This window comes from Bombus impatiens, unplaced genomic scaffold (assembly GCF_000188095.3).
Source record: "Bombus impatiens unplaced genomic scaffold, BIMP_2.2 scf_0640, whole genome shotgun sequence".
Classification (NCBI taxonomy): Eukaryota; Metazoa; Arthropoda; class Insecta; order Hymenoptera; family Apidae; genus Bombus; species Bombus impatiens.
The window spans coordinates 14,446-42,349 of record NT_177059.1 but is presented as its reverse complement, the minus strand read 5'-3'; the positions used below and the strand labels follow the sequence as shown (position 1 = coordinate 42,349).

The 27,904-nt window shown below is 39.7% G+C and overlaps 1 protein-coding gene and 2 long non-coding RNA genes across 4 annotated transcripts; 2 read left to right on the top strand and 1 right to left on the bottom strand.

The window, feature by feature from the left end:
* The first annotated feature begins 183 nt into the window (after positions 1-183).
* LOC117152076 lies at positions 184-23,666 on the top strand. The gene is made up of 3 exons (XR_004462310.1): positions 184-313; positions 10,057-10,060; positions 23,651-23,666. It is a non-coding gene; the product is annotated as an uncharacterized LOC117152076 (long non-coding RNA).
* On the bottom strand, positions 1,159-26,162 carry LOC100745582 (roundabout homolog 2-like). 2 transcript variants are annotated; one of them, XM_003491882.4, is made up of 11 exons: positions 26,102-26,162; positions 16,733-17,041; positions 7,567-7,720; positions 7,294-7,424; positions 6,926-7,192; positions 6,550-6,830; positions 5,886-6,410; positions 5,491-5,721; positions 5,007-5,345; positions 2,847-4,920; positions 1,159-2,643 (listed from the first exon to the last, which is right to left on the bottom strand). In XM_003491882.4, exons 1-11 carry the CDS (start codon positions 26,160-26,162, stop codon positions 2,465-2,467), a joined length of 4,551 nt encoding a protein of 1,516 aa, XP_003491930.1. In that variant the 3' UTR covers positions 1,159-2,464. The 2 variants fall into 2 exon arrangements, with proteins under 2 accessions (XP_003491930.1, XP_033178394.1); XM_033322503.1 differs by lacking the exons at positions 7,567-7,720; positions 16,733-17,041; positions 26,102-26,162 and having other exon boundaries at positions 6,926-7,187; positions 7,294-7,396.
* Positions 17,714-22,372, top strand: LOC117152077. Its single transcript, XR_004462311.1, has 2 exons — positions 17,714-18,079; positions 18,143-22,372. It is a non-coding gene; the product is annotated as an uncharacterized LOC117152077 (long non-coding RNA).
* Positions 26,163-27,904: the final 1,742 nt, after the last annotated feature.

Below are 27,904 nucleotides of genomic sequence, written 5' to 3'. Positions count from 1 at the left end.
GTACAGTCTAAACAAACTATCAGAGATAATGTTTGAATATTGTTACGGTGAATACTTAAAATATAAGTTCTACGTAGCTACGTTTCTCTCTTTCTCTAACTGTTGTTCGAAATTTATCACTTATTTAAACACTCTACGAAAACGAACGATCTCTTTCTTTCAATTTAATTCGTTACTAATAGCTTTTTCCCTCATTTATTCTTGTTTCTCGCCTTTCTGGATGGATTATACTTGTATGTTTCTATATGCGATCTACGGATTTACCAATTTCATTTGCGAACGGTTACTCGCGCGGATAATTTTATATACTTATGTTACACATTGAATCGTATCTCCACACCCGATCTACGTAGTCTTGCCGAATTGTGATATTCGGCAGTGCGTTCAGCGTCTGTTATTTCTCTTTGACGCTTGTTAACGTCCGTTAACACGTTGAGCGCGGCGCCGAAATTGCTATCTTTTCCGTTTAGCCGGCAGTGAGCGAGCGCCCAAGTGATACGTTGATACAGGGTGATCCGCGACTTCAAAGCAAAAGGCAATCAACCAAATATCCAAGTTGAAGGAAGAATCGTTCATAAATTACGCAAAGAGGAAGGAGACGTACATAAAAGTCGGGATGTTATGATAACAATTCAAAATTACTTGGACGCAAGATAGCCAAAGATTTGACCAAAAAAGTTGTCACGTTTTGTAATATGTGTAAATGCAACAGCCACATTTTTGTTTAGAGTGTTTTAATAAATTTCATTGAGACGACTACATTTATTTTTAACTTTAATACTGTCGGCCCCAGGGACCGGCGTCGCGCTCAACGTATTAATAAACCCATTCATTAGAACGGTATAATATAGTTCGACGATCGCCGATCTACAATCAGTCAGTTCTTTAATAATATTTACTCTTTGTTTCCTCACGCGAAAGAACAAACTAATTACAACGAATTTGAGCGATTATTACACAACGAGTGTCCTCTATTCGACTATCTCAATTTACATTAAGATTCGTTCCAATTCCGGAGCCTCGACGAACTCTCACGCAACATACACTGAGATTAGGAGGAACCAAGAGATGCAGTTTGTAAATGTGCTCGGATCAACGACGCCCGATTAGATCCAATTTAGAATATTATTCTGGCCGTTTCAACACTGTTGGTCGTCGTCCTCGTAGCTTGTCACTTATTCGTATTTTCTTCGTCCGCCGTAATCTTCACTGGTATTCGTAAGCGATTACCGACGAATCAATTCGCCAGTGTTACGTGGCAATTGTTTTTTCCCTTTCGATCGATGCAACGAATAGAATACAGACGATAGCTGCTCGTTTCCGATTCGCATTGCAGATTTACGACGAAAGACACAGGTCGATAGCTACTTTGCATTGTTTCAACTGCTCATAGAAGAAAGAAGCTTCTGCACGTACGCACACATGCACATGCACACACACACACGCACACGCGCACGCACACACACGCATACATACATACACAAAAAAACTGTTCGATATGATGTAATACTTGTTGCACGACAGTCGATCATTCTTTGCTGCACGTACCCTTAAAAGTTGTGCATACATGTGTATATCGTTTAAGAAGTATCACGTGGCAGCACGTTCGTATCCGTACGACAAAGTTAAAGAATCATTTTTAACCATTTAGGAACGTTACATCGGAAAATAATAGAACCGTGCGGAACTCTGAGCGGCGAAAATTTAAAATTTCTGGAAAGTACACAAGTGCCACGTTGATCTAGCGCACAGGACTGCCATGTGCGCATACGCGTAACAATATATTGCGTGTTAATATGGTTTGCAATGTCGAAGTCGACGTTGAAATCGTAAATTATCGTTACTCACGAACAAAGATTACGAAACTAAATCTATTCGATCTATAACACTTCCTTTTCGTCATATCCATCATCTCGCACCCTGTTCACTGTTCACTGTTCACTGTTCACTGTTCACTGTTCACTGTTCACTTTTCACTGTCAACCATATCGTCCATCATCCATTTTCATTACTCAATGGCAGTGGTTGGTGATATATTGAGCAAAAAACGAAGAAACGCAACAACTCGGTTAGGTAATTATCAAAAGTATCGAAACTACGAGACGAACGCATTCTTCGCACTACTTGCGTAAACAGGGCTAATAGAGACGAGGTTAAACCCATCTATTAGGAGAATATTAATGAATATGAGAATGAAAGAGTTTCGCGCGGCAGAGGCTGGAAGGAAGAAAAGAGAGAGGAATAAAGGAATATCACGGTTAATACGAGTAGCTATTAAGGTTTGGAGACATCGAGGACGAGCTTAGCCCGGAAAAGGTACTTTGAGAATGTTGGCGATATTGTCGCGCGAAACGGCTACGATTCGTTGCGATCCAAGTAATTCGTTCGAGGTTGAAACAGCGGTTCGTATCAACAACGGTCGATTCTATCGATCGGTCTTGATCCTCCGAGAATCCTTGTGACATTAGCCATCGCGAAGGTCGGCCGGCCGACTACACTCTATAGGAGCGTTTGAATTCCCACCACCTACGAAAACATTGTTCAGCTTGTTGTATCTTTGACTTCCAGAACTGCTGACTGTGTTCGAGGCCGAGGAATTGTGCTGAGGATAGCCGCCGATTCTCGAAAAGCTAGGCACTTTATCTGAAAGAGAACGAAATATGTTGCATGTTGTACGTACATAAAGATCACACTGTTTTACGGCGATTTTTATCAAATCGACCGCAATGAGAGTCAGAGAGAGAGAGAGAGAGAGAGAGAGAGAGAGAGAGAGAGAGAGAGAGAGAGAGAGAGAGAGAGAGAGAGAGAGAGAAAAGATAAGAAAAATAGATGGGTGATATGCGAACCTTTGCCACGGTTATGCCTCGTCCTTTCTTGCGAGCTAATGTTTCCAGATTGTCTTGGAGGGATACAAGAATAATTACTGTCACCGCTACTATAGGTCGGTGAAGCAGTTCTAGTATTTCTTCTACGTGGACTTTTGCCATTTCTATTTCGGGAACCTGTTTTACCATGGAGGCAATTGGCCGATGTCGGAGCGAATTGGTCGTTGTATTCGAGGGTGTTGCCATACAGGCAACTGGATTCCGAACAGGAACAACAAATATCCGAGTGCGCGTTCGAATCGCACGACTTTCTATCCCATTCGTCGTTCTCAGCTTGATAAAGGTTCTCCGTTGTATAGATATCTTGATCGTTTCGTCGATAGATATCCTCGTTCGCTATTGATCGTTCCGATCGTGAATCCGCACGATTTACATGACTGTACGCAGAATCGTAGTCTTCCGATGGCGAATCATTTCGTTGACCGTACAAAAGAGAGCCGCTCTCGTATTCGTTTTCGTGATTACCTTTGTACGAATCGTAACAGTCGAACGATTGTGGAAAGACGGGCAGTGCCGGTGGATTCGTTTGCGGAGGCAAACTCGTGTATCTACCTTGCTGATGGACGTTACTTTGCGCAATAGAATTGTCGAATGATTGAGTCTGCTGACCCGAATCGTTCCAAATTGTATTCGAGCCTGCTAAATTGTTAATTATTCTGGTCGGCGGACTCGGTGGACTTTGCGAATTTCTCGATCCTGAGCCCGAACCGGAGCCACCTCCTCCACCACCACCACCGCTACCAGTGCCTCCACCACCGCCGCCGCTTCCACCTGCAGAACCCGAACCAGAACCAGAACCTGAATTCGAACTCGAGCTTAAACCCAGTCCCAACGCTAGTCCTGCACTCGTGATCAAGTCCAAATCGTTTTGCCTTTCGATACTTCTCTTGCCTAGGTGGGGACTAAAGGCGGTTTGATGTTGGTACTGTTGCTGCTGTTGTTGTTGCTGTTGTTGTGGTTGCTGCTGCTGCTGCTGCTGCTGCTGCTGTTGATAATGGTGTTGATGCTGATACTGATGCTGCATTTGATGCGGATGATGATGATGATGATATTGATACTGATGTTGGTGTTGGTGTTGATGCGTATGCGAATGCGATCTGGAAGAACCGAGAGATCCCTCGAACGAAGGCGGATGTTCCGGCGGAGGTGGTAGCATATCGCACCAATTCGGTGGTTGATTTTCATTTGGCAGCGGCATTCTGTATTGATGAGCTCTTCTTTGCGCTTCCGTATTATCCTCTGCGTTGTAAACGCTACTGGCATTGTCGCTGCTCGGGGACACGGTTGATTTGTTTCGATCCAAGTTCGAATCCAAACTCGAATAGTCCGGCTTCAGACAAGAATCACTGGAATTCGACTTTCGACCGGCCGTTTCTATCGAATCCGGGCTACGAGCAGGCATGCAGAGTGTCGTTGTAGCGTATGGTTCTGGCGGAGCTTGCAACTGTTTTCGAGCATTGTAAAATGTCGTTAGATTAACTTCAGCGTATTCCGAGCCAGCCATTCCAACGATTCCAGGTGGCAGGCCGATTTGATTCTGATTGCTTAATAGCTTCGTTTCGCAGTCTTTATCGGTAGTGGAAGCCTGGAGTGTGTTACTCGGCCTCCAACCACGCTCTAACCACAGAGTATCTTTGTTTAATTGACAAATGTCATTAGCCGTGCCGACAGGAACATTCAAGTGGCCGAGCTGTTTACTCATCGCTTGCCTTCGACGAACGTAAACAGCACCCAATAACGCGGCGATAATGGTCAACACGACCGTTATCACGAGAATCAAAAACCAAGTTTCACTCACGACAGAGGCATTTCTTTGACTCGGATCTGTTCGTGGCGGCAACTGCGTCAATTGTCCCGGATCCATGTTCAAAACGGTTGGATTGGAGAACGGTCCAAGACCTACACGAGTTAACCCGGCAACGCGCGCCGTGTAAAGACCACCTGTCGTTAGGCTGTTGATAATCACCGACGTTGTCGACGCATTTAAAGACATCTGGCCCAAAATCTTGTTGCTGCTATTGCTTTTGATTTGAATCTAGCGAACGAATAAAAGAGAAACCAACTTGACTCGATTCTCACGGAAAACTAGCTTTTAGATCGCGTTGTCACACGCGTATTTACCTTATATCCTATTAATTGTCCATTTTGTGTAGTTTTCGGCGGTGGAGACCAACGGACGAACGCCGAGGTCACATTTATCATGCCGACATGAACATTTTCGGGTGCCCCGGAAGGTACGTCTTCCAGCGTGATCGCTAATTTCACGTTGCTCGGTCTCCCTTCGATAGTCTTGAAAAAAGGAACTAGGAAGAACTCGTAACGCGTGTACTTGTTTAAATTGGTCAAAACGTAGCTGGTTGCTCCGGCATTCAGTACCGTGACCATTCGATATTCTGGCTTCTCGGAAACTTGACGATATCTTATATACAAGCCTTCGACCAAATCGGCAGCTCCCAGTATCTAGAGACAAAAACAGCACAAGGAAAACAAGGCACGGGAAAACGCGAAACGGCAAATAATTCGTAACTATTATATAATTGGATTCGATCGAAGGATTTATATTTTTGCAACGCGTTGTTTCTTCTATAGCGCCTCTGTTACTTACGTCCCATACGATCTTTACGCTGGTACTGCTCAAAGGCTGAACATCCTTCAAGTAAAGAATTTCACTGTTGAGACGATCTCTTGCTCGAATTAGTTCGGTTTGAGGAATCGCGTGTTGATCGATATTAGTCGTGCGCGCCACATCGGAAAACGGTCCAGGAACGGAAAGACCCTGACTGTTTCGAGCACGAACAAGGAACACGTAACTCGTATCTGGCTTGAGATTCGTTACCTGTGGGACGAAAGGAGCAGCGATTGGGATTGCATCGTCGATTAACGTCGTTCGTGGATAAAGGCAGACAGAATACATCCATGCACATATGTACATGTCTACTTGTGCCTCGTGTTCTTGCATTCGAATCTGGCCTGATCATCTACACATATCCATGTACTTACGGTATAGACGTCATCTATTATTCTCGTTCCGGCAACGATCCAGCTAGTCTTTGGATTCGTGGCAAAATACTCGACCGTGTAATCGATTATTTTGTTAACGCCTTCGTGTCCCGGGCTCCAGGTGAGCGTCACCGTGTTGCTAGTGGTATTCACTATTCTTGGTTTGCTTGGACTTTCGGGAAGTAGCGATATATCTGGCATGACGACGCCGTGATAACTCGCTGCTGGGCTAATCGTTAAACTAGCCGACCATGACGTATTCCCGGACTCGGAGGATGCGACACACTTGTATATTCCCGTGTCGCTCGATTGAAGATTTTTCAGAGAAAGAGTGCCGTTACCAGCGATCGCAAATCGATCATCGCCATCGATTCGTACAAGTTGGTCGTTCTTGTACCAGCGGATTTTTGGGCTAGGTCTTCCGAATGCACGGCACGGCAAAGAAATTTCACTTTTCGGAGGCAACGTTTGATTCGTTGCTCCAATTTCGATGACAGGCGGCGGAACCTCCTCGACCGAGGTAACCTAACGGAGAAATATAAGAATTCAACCAAGTACAACAGCTACCCTTCGTTCGTATCCTCGTACGGTTTTCAATTTCACGAGCAACATCGGAAAGAGAAAATCGAGGATCGTCCATCTGGTCAGATACGCGATCCAATACCTGAAGAAAGACTGTAGCTGTGCTCGCACCAGCCTGACTGATCGCGCTGCAAACGTAGTGTCCTTCGTCCTTTCCAAGTACGCTCTTGATACGTAAACTCCCATCCTCTGTGATTTTGTAACGTCCTTGGTATTCGTTTCCAGGGAACATTAATTCTTGAGAACCTTCGCGTGTCCAAAAGATAGAAGGCTGCGGTGCGCCACGAGCCGCGCAGGAAAACGAAACGTTCAATCCGACGCTGACTATCTCGTCTTTTGGAAAACTGCTGAATATTGGCCTTGCTGACGGAACCAAACAAGAGAGAACGTCACGCATCGTTGCTAGCAGCGATTCGTCGATATAACGCGGATACGCGTTCCGTTTTCCGCTTACTTACAATGTACCGTCAAAGTTGCAGTCGCAGATATGGCACCGACACCGTTCTCAACATCGCAAATGTACGTCCCTTGATCTTGCGACGTCACCCTTTCGATTCGCAAGCTTTTGTCGTCCAAAATATGCGCCCGCCCGATTGGCATTTTCCCATCATTTCGTCGCCAAAGGATCTCAGGTGGAGGATCGCCGCCTACGCGACAGGCGAACTCAGCCGTTTGGTCAGCTAGGATCGTTTGATTCGCAGGAGTCGACAAGAAGAATGGCTTCACTAACAAGGAAACACGAATGCAAAAGTTGAAACTTTTTCATCGTCTATGTTGCATCGTATCGCAATATGCTTAGTTTGTTCGATTCATGGACATTACTCACCGTGAACTGTCAAAGTTGCCACTGCAGATTCTTTCACGCCTACCATGTTCTCGGCAACGCATTGATATTTTCCCTGATCAGTTTGCCTAACATCCGAAATCATTAAATTTCCTCCGTCTACCAAAGTGATACTGCAACAGACAGTTTTCGCTAAATGTAAGTGACTAGTTTCGAAATTAATGGAAATCGATATACCACATATACTTATAAAATGCCAATTAACAGTCGACCGTTAACAATGCAACGCGATTAAACGAGAGGCGCGCAGATTACCGTTTAGTAGCATCCAAATCTATCTCGTGGCCATTCTTTTTCCAATGCAGCGTTGGTTCTGGATGACCTCGGGGTGGTCCGCACTCTAACAGAGCAGTCTCTCCAGCTGCGACTCTTGTATTTTGTGGTTCCACGCGAAACTCATCCCTCAACACTGAAACAAAGAATATAGAAGGTCGGATAAGTCGGTCGTCTCATTTTAGTAGCAATTATTTAGTTTAGCGTACGTACGTTTCTTGAAACATTTCACTATTTACAATAGAATTAATTAAAAAGAGGCGACGAGCTGCGACATCACAAATACCAAACTTCTAAACTCATCCTAAGTCCTTTCTCTTTGATCGTTTCGGTCTCTAGTCGAACGATGAGTCACGCGATATAGCCGGTGTATCGGCTAAGCCGTTCCGCTCTGTTTGTTCATCGTTAGCGCCGTACAAACAGACCTACACTCGTGCGGTACAGTTTGAACAGCTTTTCATCTACTTTTTAACGCTTCTCTCTCCTCGCTTCTCTTTCGCTCACTCGCTTTCGCCGCAGCTTACACGCAACCTGCCCGTCTCCCATCTCGAAATAACATTTCGAATCATCGATCATTACGATTCGTATCTTTCGCCTTTCGAGCTGTCAAAAAATCCGAATTTTCTCTCTCTTCGACAAAATCCAGATAAACGTGAGAAAATACAGTAGTAACTTTCAAGAAGATAGAGTAAGAAAGAAAGAAGGACAAAAGGAATCTGGAGAGGAAGAACGGAAAAGAGAGAAGAGAGAGAAGAGAGAGAAGAGAGAGAAGAGAGAGAAGAGAGAGAAGAGAGAGAAGAGGGTGAAGTTGGTGCGTAGTCAAACAACCTCCAATTAACGGACGCTAGATCTGGAGCGAAAGAATTGAAGGGTTCTTGCATCTCCCGTCTCACCCCCGCCGTCTTTTTTCCTATTCTCACCCCTGTACCGGTCATATAACCCCTCAGGCTTTTTCGCGTGCCGCAGGAACCAACTAATGAGAGCAGCAGGCGCGTTCCCTTCGTGCTACGCGTGTACGAACGAGACAAACGACTATGCCTGTTAGACCGTGCGGGAGTAGCACCATCTGCGCGAGACGACTACTTGAAAATCGGGCTAGCTCTCGTTACAAGATGGATAGAACGACGGTATATGCAAACGGCCAGAACGATCGCAACGATCAGCCAACGTTCTTCGTTAAAGCGAAAACGTTCGTTTCGTTTCGTTTCGTTTCGTTTCGTTAACCGTAGCAAATTCATCGAGAACTAACCAACTAAATTGATTTCCGCATATTCATTTGTAACACGCGATCGTCTGTTTCACGCATATGCGATCTTAGCGGTCGAAAAACTTTGATTATCTTCCCGGTTACCAGCGGTTTCGCCTTTACAGGCAATGACGCGTAAACGGCCGACCAAATTACTATATCTGTCCGTATATACTTGACACATCCATACCTATTGTATATTTGCTACCAACGAACGAAAGATAAATTTCGCGATAACACACGTTAATAATATCGGTGCAAAGGATAAGAGAGTGTCTTGCTGTTGCTCGATATAGGGGCAACTTTAGCATCGGTATTTTTCACTACCGTATTCGATATAATTAAAGAGCATAAATAAACACAATGGTACAAGGACCGGTTAGAAAGGGCAAAAAGCAGTGGTAGCGATGGCATTGCTTACGTAGAAGCTCGGATATTCGCTCGGTAGGTAAGAGCGTATTCAATGCAAATGGCCACAGGACTATCTCCGTATGGGTATACGTTAGTATGCTTGCATGTTGCATGCTTGGCTGCTCGATGCTTTACCGAGAGTTTCAGCCGAGTCTCGAAAGGTGACCGCTGCGCCTCTACTCAACCTCTACATACAGTATACAGATATACCAACGGCATATCCGTATACGGATAGTTGATCGCCAATCTATACATATACATACATAGAGTAGGCGTAAGTAGGTGCGTCTACTTGGCCAACTACTCATCGGGTGGTTCTCCGATTTTCTATCAAACCAATACTCGGTCGTACGTCTTATCCCGGTTATGCTGTTTCCCACAGACTTTGAAACACTTATCTCGAGTTTAATCGATCCCATCCAAATAGTACTTTTATTTTATTTATTTCCATGAAAACGGACCATGCATTATTATTCACGTATCTAGAGGTACGTTCATCTTTACTTAAATATTACCATCTTCATCTGTCTCAAATTTCTGTATGAACGCAAATACGATTACCTTGTTGTCGTATTTCTTCGTTCCATGCACGTATATATACAGTGTACAGCGACTCACAAAAGCACTCGAACGTTTTTCAAAACAGGATCATTTAAAAATTGGACCAAGAGACTTGATATTTTACGACCGGTCGTAAGGATCAGCTTACTGAATGACGCGTAAACAACATTTTGAAAGAATCGCAATCGTAAAGAAAATAGCGCAAGTCACGTTTCACGATTCTTTTATCCGAACCTGTAATGAAAATTTAGAAGATACGTATTCTGGATTTATGTCAGCCATACTATACAAGGTGGAAATTTCATCGAAATCGATCGATGCAGAAGCAAGCGGCGGCAGGCATCGAAAGGTTACTGTTGTAATTTTTAATCGTTTGCAATTCGTAACAACGTTAACCGATTTCGATATAACAGATACATCGTACTTGACAAAATTGTTAAAATCGAACGTGGTGTACAATATGAAACATAGCGGGATAAGAAATTCGACAATGCCTTCATATACGTAATAGTTACTCGATTCACTCGTTCTATAAATCAAATTTTATAGATACGTGCGATCGATCTAAAAATTTGATACTTGTATTTTTATTTTTAATCTTAACGCACAAGTGAATTTGAACAAATTGATCTCTCTCTCTCTCTCTCTCTCTCTCTCTCTCTCTCTCTCTAACAACACTTAAGAATAGAGAGAATAGAGAAACTGTATATTACGATAGTTTAATAAATTCTTTCTTTCACTGTCAGTGTTATTGTTTTTGTTATTGTTATAGAGTGTAGTACACTGGCAATGATTTTACGATGGCAATGCAGATACACGGATAAATATCCATTTCTTTAACGAAGCGTAATGCGCTGTCTTCGTTACAGTTTTTATGATTTTTGAGTGAAAGATGCGATAGAGGTTTATCCGAAATTCGAAACGTTTAAGATTGGCCATGTTGACGGAGGAATTGTCGGCACAGCAGTTGCTCGCGACGCGACGCGCCAGTCTGGTCCGGTATGCCCACGGATTCGATATAAATAGACACGAGTGTGCAGCCGTTCGTGTCCTCGTGTGACTATTCGATAGACAACACACAACTATCGAACTACAGACAAAGTTGTCGCTTTCTAGTCGAAGAAACGAATACATATTTATCTACATACGTAACAGACGAATGCTTACTTACGTATCATATACTATACGTACACATGTACCTACGATAATCTTGTTTCTAAGCCCTTCTATACTTAGAGCTTAAAGACCGACGCGGTACTTGGTATTTTCCCTTCGAAGGCCAGTCCTTCGTTCGACGTTAAGATCTCCATATCCGTAGATGCGTCTTGCCTCCGGTTCTCCGCCCTCTGTTACGGTTCTCCGTGTACATAAAGTTAACGTCTTTGACACGAACAATTTTGAAAGCGGAAAGGAAGAGCGGAGGAAGTTTATACGACGGCAGATTCGATTTAACCATCGCGTTTGAATTCACGAAATCCCGTTAACACGCACACTCTATCTCGGTAAAATACGCATTACGTATGGTACCTGACTATACGATACCGTGACCGTTCGCTTAACATTTAAATTGCATCGTTTCTGTCTGGTTCCTGTCACATCGAGTCCCTGATTTCCCTAAGCCGGACGAGCGATATAATTCACGTCACACGCCATTCGATCTTACTATTTTTGTACTTTATATCTTAGTACTTGCTACGATATTTTTCCTCCCGATCCAATTCTACGTGAAATATTAATACGTTTGGACCTTCCTTTCATATTTCCTTGCTCCTGTACGTTATCACGTTTCCCAAATACGAGTACGTGCGTTTCTAAAGGGCTGTGATTAACGTACTCGTCGTTGCGCGCTATTCTAAAAAAGAAGAGATTTTTGTCGTTGTTACTTGCCAAATCTTGCAATTCTTTAATTTTATAATCCTTGCCAAATAAAGCGACGAAAGGGAGGAAGACCGAGAGAAGGGGTGGTAGTGTACAAGAGGACGGATAGCAAAAGGGGGGAGAGGGGATACAGTCGAAAGTGACTCTCCTCCTCCTCCTCCTCCTCCTCCTCTTCCTCTGGTTCAGGCTACGTCGCGAGGGTACTCGATTACTCAATTAAACCGTAGTGTCGGTAGGCGTGGCAGTTGGACGTACTCACGCACATATATCACAGAGGTACATCGCATACTGGGTAGGAATGGGATTTGTACGTGCATACAAGAACGAAGGAATATGCCCCATTACTATCCCTATGACGCTTACATAGATGCGAAAGAGTATCAAGAACAACTATACGGAATACTACATTCATATACTACTATCTACTCTTAATCGTATCATTGCATAAATTACGTAAAATGTTTAAGAAGAAACAGCGGAGGGGGGGGGGGATAAGAGTTCGTACGACGAAAACAGCGATTCAAAGAACAGTTTCACAGGCAGATAAAAGATATATAAAAGCACGAATGAAAGTGAAAGCTTCGTAAATCGGATATCAAAACCACCAGATCGGATAGAGAGTTAGAGACGCAAATGTAAACGTAAACGGAAAAGCAAATGTGAACATGACTGTGAGTGGTAGCTGTTCGATATTTATCGGTGTTCGTAGATTGTATCTTGCGATAAGCTTTTGTATGCACCGCAACTCTCAAACTGTACATTGCAAACTTAGCTGTCCACGCCGGAAATACCTACTATAGGTACGATTCGAACTGAATGGAGTCGTTGTTTCAACAGCGTTTACTCTTTACCACTTGTAACATACAAATCTATAGGAAGATCTGTACGAGTTTGGAAGAAAAAAATAACCGTACTGTGTGTGTCCTGTTATTATAAATTGATTACACGTATCACTGATTACATATATGATAAACGATAAGGGAATGCGACTGTATATGATGGGAACTTTCTTAACTTTGTTTTGTTAAAAAAACGTGAGGATGGTATTGGTCGGCTCTCGTATTTGTTACCTTATTTCAACTACACGAAACGTTTGTACATGTATGTATGATATAATCTAATATACACGTACGTACTGACGTATATACAAATACATATATACAGCAAAAGAACGTTAAATTTCTCATTATTTTTCCGTATTCTTTGCATCCTGCTTCTACAAAGTACGGCATATTATTCTTGGAGTAAATTTTCTTATGGTTCGTGACCTTCCAGGCAAGACTTTTACTGCACTTATGTTGCAGGCTATGAAAGAATGAGAACGGAAGTTAGGCTACCCTCGCAAGTACGACATGAAAAAAGGTCTTGTTCTTTTGAATTTAACGCGAGCAGGAGACACTTGAATTTTATCATGTGCAATGTGCAACCAGCGACTACCAACCAACAATATAAATCGAATATCGTTGATAAAAGTCTCTTTCTCTTTCTCTTTCTCTCCTCTCCTCTCTTCTCCTCCTCTTTCTCCCTGCCCTTCCTACCTCCTTCTACTGTAACAAGATACCACATGTTAATTAGATAGATACGTGTACCAAACGCTTAATTTCGTAAGATACGATTGACGAACGAATCACGTCTTCTAAACAGTTCCAAATAAAAAAACATCGTTGAAAGCAAAAGTAAAAAGATAGTATTAGACTACGTAAAAATAGTACGTAAAAATAGATTGCCTCGACGATAATATACGTCTACATATACATATATATAGGTAACAGTTAGAGAAAAATGGTACAAGAGAAATGTATATAATAATAATTTGCTCTTAATAATGAAAACAAGTCTGATGCACGCGTCATATGTACACGTATTATACACATATAAATTGGTTGCGGTAAGGAGCTTATCCGTTGACTTCTCTTTCGACTTTGGAGAAACCGAATAAGCGAATAGGTTATATACTGTCGGTACTTTGTATCAACGAATCCGTCGATATAGAACGTCGTTCTCCTTTGGGATTAAAAGCTGTAACACCTCTTCGCTATCCTCTCCATTCCCCTCACCCTTCCCCATTTTCTACCCCCTCTTTCGCTATATCTTTCTCTTTCTACGCGTCTCTTACTCTCTTTGCTCGTCCAACCCTCCGACTCTCATTTTCTTCTCCTCTTTTCCCCTAAAAGCCGCGCGAAGTAACCCTGGCACAGCACAGCCAGCACAGCGGTACTATGCCGTCCGGCTAATCGATACGCGTTGGATAGAGAGAACGAGGGTCCCGAATGGGGTTCCCCGGACATCGGAGGGTTGCAAGCAAACGGATGGATAGGTGTTATTTCACCGAGGCGAGAATCGAAGAAAATCCGGAAAGCTAAAGTCGATCCAACGTTTTCGTTGACTTTATCTTGTCAAGTCGATATCAGTTTGATAAACTAACTACACACCTATACGTACATATAACTAATAAAATGTCGTCGATCGACGATCGATTCGATATTCAATCATCAAGGCTACACTGTTCTTATTATCCATTTCTTCGCTCTAAATATAGATGGGTCTTTAAAGCTGCTTGTCTCGTACCAAAAGTTTCTCTACGTTCGTCTATCACATACGCAATTACGTTGTCGCCTATCCCTACGAATTTCTCTCCTTTCATGTTAAATATTCGGCAAAACGAGCAATTCGATCTCTTCTTTTTCTTTTATTGGTTCGACGCATTATCGATATTTCTTCAATCGTCGACCGGTCAGGGTAGTCCCGCGTTAGATCATCCTGACTGCAGATCTTTTTATCCTTTCCTTTTGTTCGTATTTTCTCTTATCGGCTCTCTATTCTTCCTTTACAATTTTTTCCTCGTCTTTCTCTTTTTTTTCATTCTCGACCAGTATATTTCGGTGCGAGTCGGTCGAACAGTATACTCGCAGCACAAAGCCTTATTCATAGTCGTCGGCCATAACTGCCGTTTGCGTCTACAGTCTACAGTCTGCAGTATACAGTCTACGGCCATTGCGATCACCATCTTTATCGGCGCGGCGTCGAATATCGAGTTCGTGTGACAAAATTTCCACATACATACATACACGATGGCAAAATAAAGAATATTCGGTGATAACGATATTCTCTAACGAAAGTCACGAATTTAGAGAAGGGCGCATGAAAACGGTAAAGCAATCGTGGATACGAGTCTCGAAATAGGTACACGAAACGCGAGAAAATGCACTCCATCTCTTTTCCTGTCGTCCTTTCCACGAATATATTTGTTGGGATAAAGAAGAAGAAAAAAATATGACGAGGAAAGAGATACTTGTTAGGTAAAAATACAGATATGAATTGTGTGCAAAGACACACGAGATCCACGAGACATAAAGGCGTTATGATGTGTGAAAATAATCGATTTGCGGTGCCTACGTAATTAAAGGAACGAAAACCAAGTGGAAATTATACAGTATAATATCCCACTCACTCGACAATTATCAATCAGTAAAATACAAGTGTAATAGTTTTCAATTGACATGACGATGAGATTGAAAATTTGTCTTGACAAACGGTAAAGGTTCAAAGAAATTTTCCAAAATAAAATGATCTATTTGATTTGAAAATCGTGTTAATGCGAATATATACATTGCATACAACACACTACCACCTATTCATGACAAACTATGCTGCATCACGTCGCACAACACAGCACTCTGTTGGTCGAGCATACGCTCGCGGTAGATACAGCTCCGTATCGATTTCTATTCTCCTTCTCTTTTCTCCTTCATCCCCACCGTTTCTCTCACTCTTTCTTTACTCGAACATGCATGCGTAATGCGCATATATATGCATATGCAGAAACGTGTATGTTCAATCTTCGATTGCACGCATAATATGCAGCAATTTCTTCGTAACCGACAATTTTTATTCGTATCCTCCTTTCCAAATTCTCTTCGTTTCGTTTCTCCTCTATTTTTATTATTTATCTATAGTCTCCGCTTTTTCTTTCCCACAATTTCTTCACAAATCTACTTATTTTCCGTATTATTTATTATCCTCATCCTTAATGCAATATGTATTTCATTTATGTGTAAGTAAGTATTAGGTTGTCCGAAAAGTGTCTTTCTTTACAAAACACAACGTGTTTTTTATAACAGTGCACCTTCATACAAACCATAATTCGATAAAATAATATAAAAAAAAAAAAAACGTTGTGCGTCTATTATTTCCGCATAAAATGAAAGAAACTTTTCGGACAAACTAATACAAGCAACGGTTCGTGTGAAACACGATAGAATAGATTCGAATGAATCCCTTTCTAAGGAGTCAAGTTACAGGACTGCGTAACGAATACTGAAGGAAGAGAAGCAATCATCTATTCTAATATAAATTATTTCTGTGTTTTTTCTACATTCCACATTATTATCGTTTTTTCACACATTATGGATTTATGAGAGTGTACACAGTTTTGATTATAGGAATAAAATTTGTCTTTCGAACTCGATATGTCGCGTATCTACCATTCGGTGCGTATATATTTATTAATATTTGCTAATTGAACTTAGTTGATTGCTATAATCACAATTGCACTGTTTACGCGAATTTGGTGTTCTCTTTTGTTTTGCGATTATTATATGCACAAGTGTAACAAAATTGCAAGCAATTTAGCGATCGCAAAATGCGAGTAAAGAGATGGGTTCTATTCGATGTGGAAGGGTTGCTGTCTGCTCTCTCTTCCTACCCCCTTCTCCTTTCGCCTGAATATCGATCTGCCTTAAACAAACTCGACTTCGTCCTCCGTTTATTCGAACGTAATCGACTCGTTCTTTGTTTTGTACAAATACACAGATCAACCTTACTCTAATTTCTTTCGTTCTTCGCATTGCTCATACATAACACACGTACACGCAATAAGAGTATATACACGTGTATGCGACACTACGCGACTATACGGCGCAAAGTACGCGATCTATTATACGTATTATCGTACTTTTCACGTTATCGAGAAATTTGCGACTGGTTGTGCATGATTGTTGAAACGATTTCATCTTAGATAATGTAACTAAAGATGATCTCGGATAGACTCACCTGCGACAGTTAGCGTTGCGTTTCGACTTGGAACAGAGCCTGCTTGATTTCTTGCAACGCACCAATACACTCCTCCGTCTTGTTCTTTTTTCCCGTGCATTACTCTCAAGAAGAAAAGAGATCCCGTAGGAAGAAGAACACGATGTGATTTTGCATCTCCGGGTGATGTTTGAACCAGTTCACCGTCCTTATACCACTCAATCACGGGCTGAGGTTTACCTTCCGCCTTGCAATTCAATGTTACCGGTTCATTCTTGGCCACTATTATATCCGAAGGATGTTCCGTTATACGCGGTGATCTCAATTGCCCTGGAACCAGAATATTTTCATATATTATGATTGATTCGTATTAAAGACAATTGTAACGCTACAGCCAAAAATATACATATCGATGTTTCACCCGATTTTCCATTTTTCCTATTCATCGTTACATCGTTATATTTCTCATTCTTATTCTATAGACAAACTTTCTATAATATATACATCTGTCAATATACGTTGCACTTATTTATTACGTTGTATTTATGTATTAATTAAATCCACGTAGCTATATCGAATTTCATATGATTTGGTAATACGTATACGCTTTCATATGACCAAAAAATCTTATAATATCTACAATGAAACGTGCAACCTGATAAAAAAACACTTCATCGGAAAATAAGGATATATACGAATACTTTTTGTAGTTACTGTACGTACCCAAGTACGTAAGTTCTGTCGTTTCGCTATTGTGTTGAATTTTACTTGTATCCGATGTGTGTGTGTGTGTGTGTGTGTGGGGGGGGGTGCATGTACGTGTATGTGTTAGATATGTAATATGTACATATCTTGTATGCCAACAAGCGCGCTCTTATTTAGGTCGGTTGTAATTCGACAATGTATAACATAGCCTCTAAATTGTTGGTTGTACGATGAAGATAGACACGCTTACGTTACCTGCTTCAAACTCCATGCTTGAACAAAGCTATTTCAACTATCCCGATATAGCTAGAGGGATTCTAAAATATTCTTGGAACGCACAGGGTACAGATACAACCTATAGACCACAAGTAGTTTACAATCGCTTCGTGCAGTCTGCAAATTCTACTCGAACGTGAACGTCTAAAGCAAAATCAGCCGAGAAATGTTGCACATCTGTAAGAACGTTCATTTAAATTCCGAGATGTGCGGCCGTTCTTTGCCGTAATTAAGAAATTCTTTGTTTATAAAAGTTTATCCCTAGTGTTCTTTTCTATAGCGAACGAAGCGATTTCGTCAGTGGATGATTATAATATTGACACGTATTGAAATGTGGCAACAGGAAATAAGAATGCAGAAAGAACGCGATAAGTTTATAAGATATATGTATGTACGCGTGCACGTGTTTTTATATAATAATATTATAGGGAGCACATTTTATGATTTTAGCGTAACACGACATACACGTATTGCGTATACTCGCAACAGACAAGTGAACGTACATAGGGATATAGACGCGACGAAATGTATGTGTACACGAGGAGGCCGATGAATCCTTGAATATATTTCTAAAATATATCTTTGCGTTATGAGAATTTTTGATACTTTTTAGGCGCGCACTTGCTTCTATGACAGAATAAGATATAGATAAACAATCGAGGAAAAAAGAGGAAAGAGAACGAATGCTTTGGTAATTATAATTATATATACAGAGGAGGTATGTCTCACCGCCTTCCATGATTTTCAAATTTGTTCACGAGGTCTTTGCCATGATGCTGAGCGACTCTTTTCTACGCATACATACATATAAACGCAGGCACGCACGCACACACATACAAAATGTTGACTTTATGTGCGGACACGATACTATTATATGTATGTCCGTAGTCGTGGCTCACGCACAGCTAAGGTGAGTTGAGTTTCTTTCTTATTCTTTCTGTACCTAAAAAATTGATACGCAAGATCTGTGAACGCATCCTATAATGCCATTGTCACACGCTCAAGAAGGCCATCCGCTCAGAAACAGTAATCAGGTCGACGAAACATCCTGCATGCCACAGCTATCGAAATAATAACCAAACAGTAATGGAATAGCCGCCTCTGATATACATCCGACGATAACCCCTCCAAAGGGACTAAAACCTCAATATAAAAACCCTCCTAAATTAGCGCTCAAGACATTATTCTGTTGCAACACTTTGAACCGTCACTCTGTTGGATTTATATAATAAAAATTCCATTATTCGTGAAACGTTCGAACTGCGACGCGAGGAGATCACCGGCGATCTATCGGTTTCGTGATTTCTTGTGTCCCCGACGTGACACCATCATGCCCGTACATAAAGTCAACCCGATCCTAACCCACCTCAAGATAAAAAGTAGCAAAAATATTTTTATGAATATGTATGTTGGAAATTAATGTCGAGCGGTAGTTAAAAAGTTACTCAGAATATTGATCTTAACGATACATTTGAAAATCATTAAAATCGGCCAGGTGTATACCTCCTTCTATATAATTACCAATTCTTTTTACTTTATTTTTACTTTAGTCGCATGTTAAAGAAACATTCAAATAAAGACGGATTTATATAATCAGAGAATAACGAATAAGTTTTTAAAGAGTGACTGGGTTTTATTACTTTGGCAGATGCCTTTATTTATCTACGCTTGGATACACAATCTTTATCGTACTCTATAAATGTCTTTGACGGTGTTCATTTGTATATGTACCAAACATGTATGCACTATGCATGTATAGACATTTGCGCATTTCTCTTTTGTCCTCTCGCTTCAGTATTCGGAAACAATAGACATTGTGGCTAAATTAAAATCGCCTCCGGAGTTTTCATATTTCGCTGTTGAACAGAGTCGTGAGCGCACGTGAACCAACTCCCAGTTCTTATGCTCGGTAGGCCCGAGGCATCTCGTTTCATTTCAGTCCTAACCTTCTCCGAATCAAGCTATCTCGGCAACCTGCCTTGCCAACCCGCTGTCACTCTCTTATTTCTTTCCTATTTTATCACATCCACCCCCCCCCCTCTCTCTCTCTGTTTCTTCGTCTTTCTTCATTTTTTGACATATTATATTTTACTTCTCCTTCTATTCTCCTCTCCCCCTCTTTTTCTTTTCCTATAAATATTAGGGTGGCAACTAAGTGATTGCGGATTTTTTCATTAGGTGGTATTGACAAAATCCGCAACCACTTATTTGCCAACCCAATATAATCTCCAAACCCTGCTAATTTCGATCAACATTTACAAATATGTCAAATATGTATATTCAATTTTCCGTCGCAATAGTTACAGCACTTGACAAAATCTGCCAAAGATATTGTAAAATAACAAACATGAATGAAATTCCAAAGTTTCGAAACAGTCGGATATTTGCTTCTATGCATAATGCTTTTCGCCAACATATAAATACATATTATATGTGTATGTAAGCATCATGTATGTGTTATTAATCCAACGATACGTCCAACGAGTTCAAATTTTTGTACAAAAATTCTGTCAATAAGATCACCGACAGACACGAGAACTAATTTCGGCGATTATGAAGATAATCTTACAGAGATTAAAGCACAGAATTCTTGCACACACGATGACTTGGCTTATAGCTTCGCAACTGCAACGTGAGTATTGATTTGCCGCTGTTGCGCTTCAGCTCTGTAGGTTCTACTCGTTTCGCCGTCTTCGGAGACTCTGCCAGCTGTGCCGGATCTTGTTCTTTTCCCCTATCATAGATTTCTTTTCTTTCTGTAAATCGTTTATCCTTTTTTTATCGCACGTACAACGTTTTACTCGACTTTCTCTTTCTCCCAATTTACTTATGTTTTTCTACTCTGTCCTCTTTTCCCCTGAATCTCAATATCTCCATCAGTTCCTCTTTTTCCCTTTTTCACTCCTTTCCTTTCTTTTCATATTACATATACGCACATATGTACATATATCGTATATCCATATATTTCATCAGGATAGCATATCGTCATTCGATTAGTCATCATTTCTCATTTCTTTGTTCATACTAATCCCTTTCTCCATTTTATATTTGATTTTTCAATCGAATTCTCGATATTCAAAGTATACGAAGACGACGAAGATTACGCTCTTTGAAAATATCTTAATCAACATGTTACAAATAATCTCTTCCTATCTTGTATAAGGAAATGCAAGTGGATGTAGATATTCCTAAAATTGAGAGAGAAATATATTATACAAGATTATATAAGAATATAAGATTCCATGGAAGCAGAAGTAGACGAAGAGGAACAAGGAGAAAGGGCAGAAGGTAGGTTGAAAAGTACATAGTACAATGTACCGCAGTACATTTGGCGAGTGTCCAATGGTATGTATATCACGATAAACCGACAAAATGTTTCGAAAGAATTATTTTATATATCCTGAAATCGTTGTCATTCTTCGCATTGTTATTTTTATTATTCTATTATCTTTTTTTTGTACTTCTTGAACATTATTTCACGCGAACAGCATTTGCAACTAATAGGTTGTTGTCGTGATTTTTCAAGTGATTTGTATGTGCATGTGTGTTTGAGCTTGTATGTCAGAGAAAAGGCAATCGAAAGAAATAACGCAGAAAGAAAGGAAGCAGAGAAGCGAGGAAGAAAGGAAGAGAAAGGGAAAGGGGGAAAAAAAGGAAGAAACAGTTTCATTACTTTCGATCCCTAAGAAGGATATTCTTGTAAGAGGGGAAGGTAGAAGACGAAACGGGAATAACCATTGAATTCCTTGAGACGCGAGGGAAACCTAAGACGTACGGAACCTTCGAAGAGGGTTCGGCCGACACACCCTACTCGAGTTCTTTCAGAGCAGGGCTGTCCAAAGTTGTGGAAAAAATAGCAGCTTTCTATTATTCGAAGAGAATCGATGATAGCTTTCTATTTCTATTTTAACTAATTTTCCATTTGTTCCTGTTCAAAGTACGTCTTTGTCTTTGTATGTCAAAGTTATGCGACGAGATTAAGCGCCATTGCCGCTGAAACAACAATCTAGGCGTTCATTCTTAAATAATAACCATGATAACATTTTATATTTTTATCCATATATTCTTGCTGTCAAACGCACGAATATTCTTAAATGTTTTCTAATATAGGTACACTCGCATACTCGTATATCGCAAAAGTGTATGAAATACGTACAGTGCATGTATAGTGTTTTCTTCTTCTTGCGTATTTCACAATATGGTGAATATGCTTCAGATTTTCACATCTAAATCACTCTGATATTCATCTGATATTTAATCTGATATTCAATAAATTAAACAACAGTACTCACTTATTAGCTTGTATTATTATGAAAATAAGGAGAATATATACTTGTAAAAGGTGTAGAAAGTTTAAAATATTGGAGTAACATTTAAATAACCGTTTGATATCGTTATCGTCTTACATCTATTTTTTAAGTACATTTTTCGTTTTACAGCGTCATAGCTTTTATTGTATGAAACAAGTACATGCATATTTTAATTTTCTACTCTCTTCCATTAAACAAGATAGTTATGTACGAACGTGTATTGCTGATACATATTACGTATATTAATATTTCTTGTTTGTAGCGCATTCTGTATTTATTAAATTTGCAAATCAGAATGTAAAACTTAAAGTTAATATTCGATCATCGACATCTGTCAGTTTTATAGGTAACGCGCACTAAAATAAAAAAAAAAATCGTTTGCTTTGGTGTCATTATCTTGAGATTTTTAAAATGCACCGTTGTATCTAACATGTATAATGTAACATTTTTATTCATTTACTGTAGTTCAAGATTTTGTAAATTACGCTTATTTCAAAATAATTGAATTATTCGAAATTAGAATAATTATATTAATCGAACGAAAACAATATGAGGCCAATTAAAGACGAAGACTGTAACATTTTAATTTTTACTCTTTTTCTTTTTCTCCTTTCTTTTTTTTTTTTTTCTTCAAGCGTTACTACTGCTTTGAGAAGTATAAACATTAAGCATATCGCATAAGAGTTGATCATTAGAAGCAGAACGATCGATCCATTCCATTATACAAAAATGCTCCAAAAAAAAAATTTTCCAATATAGCATCGGGAAGGTTTTTTCCAAATTTGATCCCTAGATTCCATAATCGACAACGCAAGTATTCAATTTTCCCTATTTTTGCAAAGAATTGCAAATGTTATTTTTGCAGCCATTGCACGTAAAATTATATTTGCTATGGTTTCCTTATTTATTATTTTCTAAACGTCTGATATGTTTGAAATGCAACAGTATGTTTTTCAAGATTTTTAGCTGTTAAAATAATTGCCAATTTTTCTAGAGAACGTAGAATGTGGAAAGAATCTTTGCGAATAAGAAACGTAAATATCGCGAGTGTTATTGTTCTCGAGTCTTAAATCTTCAACGGCCTAATATCAGACATGGATATGTGAGAATTAAAAACATCCATTGGAAGAAGACTAACGAAGTTGAAACAAATTAAATTGTTGGAATGGCACACTTACGAGTCGTTTAATAAAATGAGTTTACGCCATTCCACGATACGCATATAGGTAAATTTCAGCAAAAATTTACCCTTTTAATCGAAAATGATCTTTTATTATTTCGAACAATTTTTACGTGATCTTGTAATCGATCTTATTAGGTTATACACAGATCTGTATGGTATTCTTTATTCTGTAGGTATGCTGTAACTTAGTCGACAAATATTGTAAATGTAGATGTATTGGTTATTCGTAAGGTTCACAGACAGATGGACAGATTCGCTTCGTACGAATCGCTGGTGGTTCGTTTCTATCCTGTGAAGTGTCGCGCATAACCTAATAGTTTCGTTTCACATCGGTGATACTCGGCTACCTTCGCCAGACTTTCCATCCACAAAAATAGACCAGCCAATGTCTATCATCCAATACCGTGTCTTTTTTACTAGAGTGTAATCAACGCAAAATCATTCCTAAGTTGTATTGTCTGTTAGTTATTTATAATTTTATGCAATATCGAGAACAGTATTAAACGAAATAAATCTTTGTATCGTATTTCGCCTTTTCATCGTTCATTATCGTTCATTATCGTTATTATGTGTCAACTTAATAAAGAGAACAATATCACCGATACTCGGAAACAAGCAATATTTATTTAAGTCCACTATATGATATGTTACTGAAATGTTAATTATTAAAGAAAAGAAAATATTATACTCATATTTGGATATCAATTTCTTTCAGTGCAAGTTTGGAAATTCTCTCTAACAGCTTAGATCGAGATCAAATTAATTAGGAAAAACAATATTTGTAAACACAGTATCACGTATACATATACCTATGCGGATACATATACATTTAACACGTTAAAGTAATTGTACGACACGTTTCGATATTAAGGGCTTTTGCATTTTCATTTGGAAGAGAAAGTGTTTTATATCACAAATATAATTTTACATATATATCAGTTTAAAATTTCTCAATGAAATCGATAGCGTTATTCTTTACGGAGAATAAAAGTTCTCCCACTGAAAAAGTAACTTCCTAATTCCACCGTATAGGTGAAGGAAGGTGGAAGGACATAGAAGCTGAGGAACATGGTTAAAGAACGTTTTGAATATGACCTTTTTCAAACTATTTGTCTTCTATATACATTAATTCCACATATATAGTGTATATCTAATGTAATAGTAATTTACTCAAGACGATTATGTCAAACTATTTATCTCGTGTTTAAAATATACATAATGCATATAAAACTTTATTATCATTATGGCGTTGAACTACTTACAATTAGTATAGTAATAATTTTGTATTCATTTTTACAGTAGATATTTCATTGATCAATTTTTTACTGTTTTGATACATTTATAAATTAAATTCGCTTGCATGATTACACAAGTTCGTGATCAAATCTATCTATGCATGTATAATATAATCACGTTCTGATTGTTCTTTGAGTTTGCAAAGGAAACAAAAGATATTTATTTCCGCACTTGTAATCATCATATACTACATACACATATACGTGTACATATACATATTAGACAAAATACTGAGACTTTTATCGACAAAAGCTGTATATGGTATCGTATTATAGGCATTGATTTATGTAATTGTAAATTGTAACATAATAGATTGCGTTCCGTTTTATTTCAAACGGAAGCTGTATAACGACATAAAAAAAGTAATTGAATTATTTATACAGAAATCATAGTTATTTACTCTTTGTCATTGATCATGCTCGAATAATTTCTGTTACATATCTGTTAAAAGCAACCATTTTCAAGCACGTGATTCTTCGTTGTCAGTGATATATTATCACCCCAATTTCACTTGACTTTTGTTTTTAACGTCGATTCAATGAGACCAACTTCACAAGAACAAAAGATTTATCTTCAAGGAACATTACCATTTGTGTCAGTCTCTTTTCTCATTTGTTATCGCACGTCTGAGAACAAGAGGTCGTAAAAGAAGAAATATGTATCTCTGCTTGAACTCCTTTTTATTAAACTATAAACTTAACGGTTCGTTGTATTAAATTAAACAAAAAATTTCCAATTTATTGTGATTGGTATTACGGTATTATTGATAATTGGTATTATTACGTAGAAGAGTGAAAAAACTATTTTCTAAAATTATTTCATTATGACAATGGTTAGGCATCAAGAAATAATGACGATAACGACGACGATGACGATGATGATAAATAATTGATTGTATTTTCTTTCCTCTTACGCTAGTTAAATTTACATACGATGTAGATGTGAAGGCCTGGCGTTGTGTTTAAAAAGCGAAAAAAGATATAAATCTCCGAAATGTATAAGTACATAGAGAACAGAGGAAGGAGAGAGAGAGAGAGAGAGAGAGAGAGAGAGAGAGAGAGAGAGAGAGAGAGAGAGAGAGAGAGAGAGAGAGAGAGAGAGAGAGAGAGAGAGAGAGAGAGAGAGAGAGAGAGAGAGAGAGAGAGAGAGAGAGAGAGAGAGAGAGAGAGAGAGAGAGAGAGAGAGAGAGAGAGAGAGAGAGAGAGAGAGAGAGAGAGAGAGAGAGAGAGAGAGAGAGAGAGAGAGAGAGAGAGAGAGAGAGAGAGAGAGAGAGAGAGAGAGAGAGAGAGAGAGAGAGAGAGAGAGAGAGAGAGAGAGAGAGAGAGAGAGAGAGAGAGAGAGAGAGAGAGAGAGAGAGAGAGAGAGAGAGAGAGAGAGAGAGAGAGAGAGAGAGAGAGAGAGAGAGAGAGAGAGAGAGAGAGAGAGAGAGAGAGAGAGAGAGAGAGAGAGAGAGAGAGAGAGAGAGAGAGAGAGAGAGAGAGAGAGAGAGAGAGAGAGAGAGAGAGAGAGAGAGAGAGAGAGACAGAGAGAGAGAGAAAGAGAGAGAGAGAGTACGAGGAACGTCAAAGAAAAGTTAACAGATTTAGGAATAGAGAGATTTAGAAAGGAAGGGAGACTTACCATGTACCATAAGGGCGAAAATTGCTGTCGCGAACAAGTTTCTTAGCCACTCGTTGCGCATTTTTCTTTCGGATATCCAAAGATTCTGAAGAAGGTCGTGAATGACGAACGAGACCCTTTACAATCGTTGTAACTTGATGTTAATACATGATGATAAAAATTCAATGGAAAATTACAGATGTATCCGAAAACCGGATAAATAGAATCAAAGGCCAGAAGGAACACACGCACGATGTCGACGAGGTTAAACCGGTAAGAACGGCCACTCGCGAGAGGATTCTCCTTTCGAGTTTAGAGCACAAAGTAGCTTTCCAGGCGAGAGGCGTATCTTTCGGCGTGACACTCGCGCGCGCCTCATTTCCATGCCATTACACGTTACCACAAAATACGCGTACGTACGAACGTCCATACGTACGAACAACGCACACCCACACCCACATTATATTCGATACCCACCTACGCACACGCACTAACTATATCCCCATGTATTTGTATACCAGCTACGTATACATGTGTCACTCATCTATATTCACCAATATGCATACTATGTTTGCAGTAGCGTCAAGTAATGTTATGTTACGTTAAACCACTAACCGTCGGTCGATCACCGGCAGCCCCATTCTTATCGAACAAAACCGACAATTGCTTTCATGCGATGAACTTCTGACATCGCCGGAGCTCGCGCGCGCGCGCGCATGCACACGCACAGGCGCATACACGTATATATTAGAAATAACGCACATACGTGTCGTAACACACGTTATACACGAAATACGTAAAGGAAAAGGAAATCACGATCAATGCACTCGATGTCACGTTTTTTCTAGCACACTTTCATTCTCTTCCGAAGGAAGGGAGGGAGGGAGAGATGGGAAATAAGGGGAAAGAGATGAAAGAGGGAGAGAGAGAGAGAGAGAGAGAAAGAGGGAGAGAGAAAGAACTATTCTAATTCTTTGATCGATCCAAACCGCGCGTCCTCATTGCCACTTATAAACATACAATCACTGATTCGATGCGTTTCGTATTAGGTATCCATTTATTCGGTCTTCTACTCTCTAAGGTTAGCGTACGATCGATTGGTTCCGTATTTTCGAAGAACGGCGTTCCTTTCAAAATCGATCGCTTCGTGACCGACTGTCAAGCTACGCTCCGTTTCTCTGTTCCTTGGACAATTATTCTCACTTGTAATCATATTTGCCATCTTTCAACAAAAGAATTAACGTTGATTATCGAAAGAAATATGAAAATTGTGCGCACAATTATAATAATATACAAAAATTCAATCAATTTTAGGATAACGATAGTTTATAAACGACTACAAACGACTCACCGCGACGATCGAGTCACGACTGAGGGCGCAGCAATTCTTTTCGTGTACCACGCGGCACTTCGGCTGCTTTCGAGTATCCTCGTTCGTTCTCGTAACCTCTTTGGTTCTCGCCGTTCTCGGCCCTTGGTTCTCATCGCCAGTTGACGCTTCTCAGCAACAAAACATGTACCACGAACGTATACAAGAACATACGTACATCCTTACACACATATGTAACTATGTACTTCAATGTTTCTGTTCGAAATCTTATTACAGTAATCGATATAAGTAACGAAACTTTTTCTGGCTTGGTTGTAGTAGCTAACCATTAATTTCTTTCTAATTATCCTATTTACCGAAATTATGGGTGTGACAGTGTGTGGCCAAGAAAATACCCAAATAACGTTATTAATAATTTCTACGTAAATAACTGTAAATGATTGTAAAAATTTCACATTTCATATGTTTAAAGATTTTCTTCATATCTAACTCAT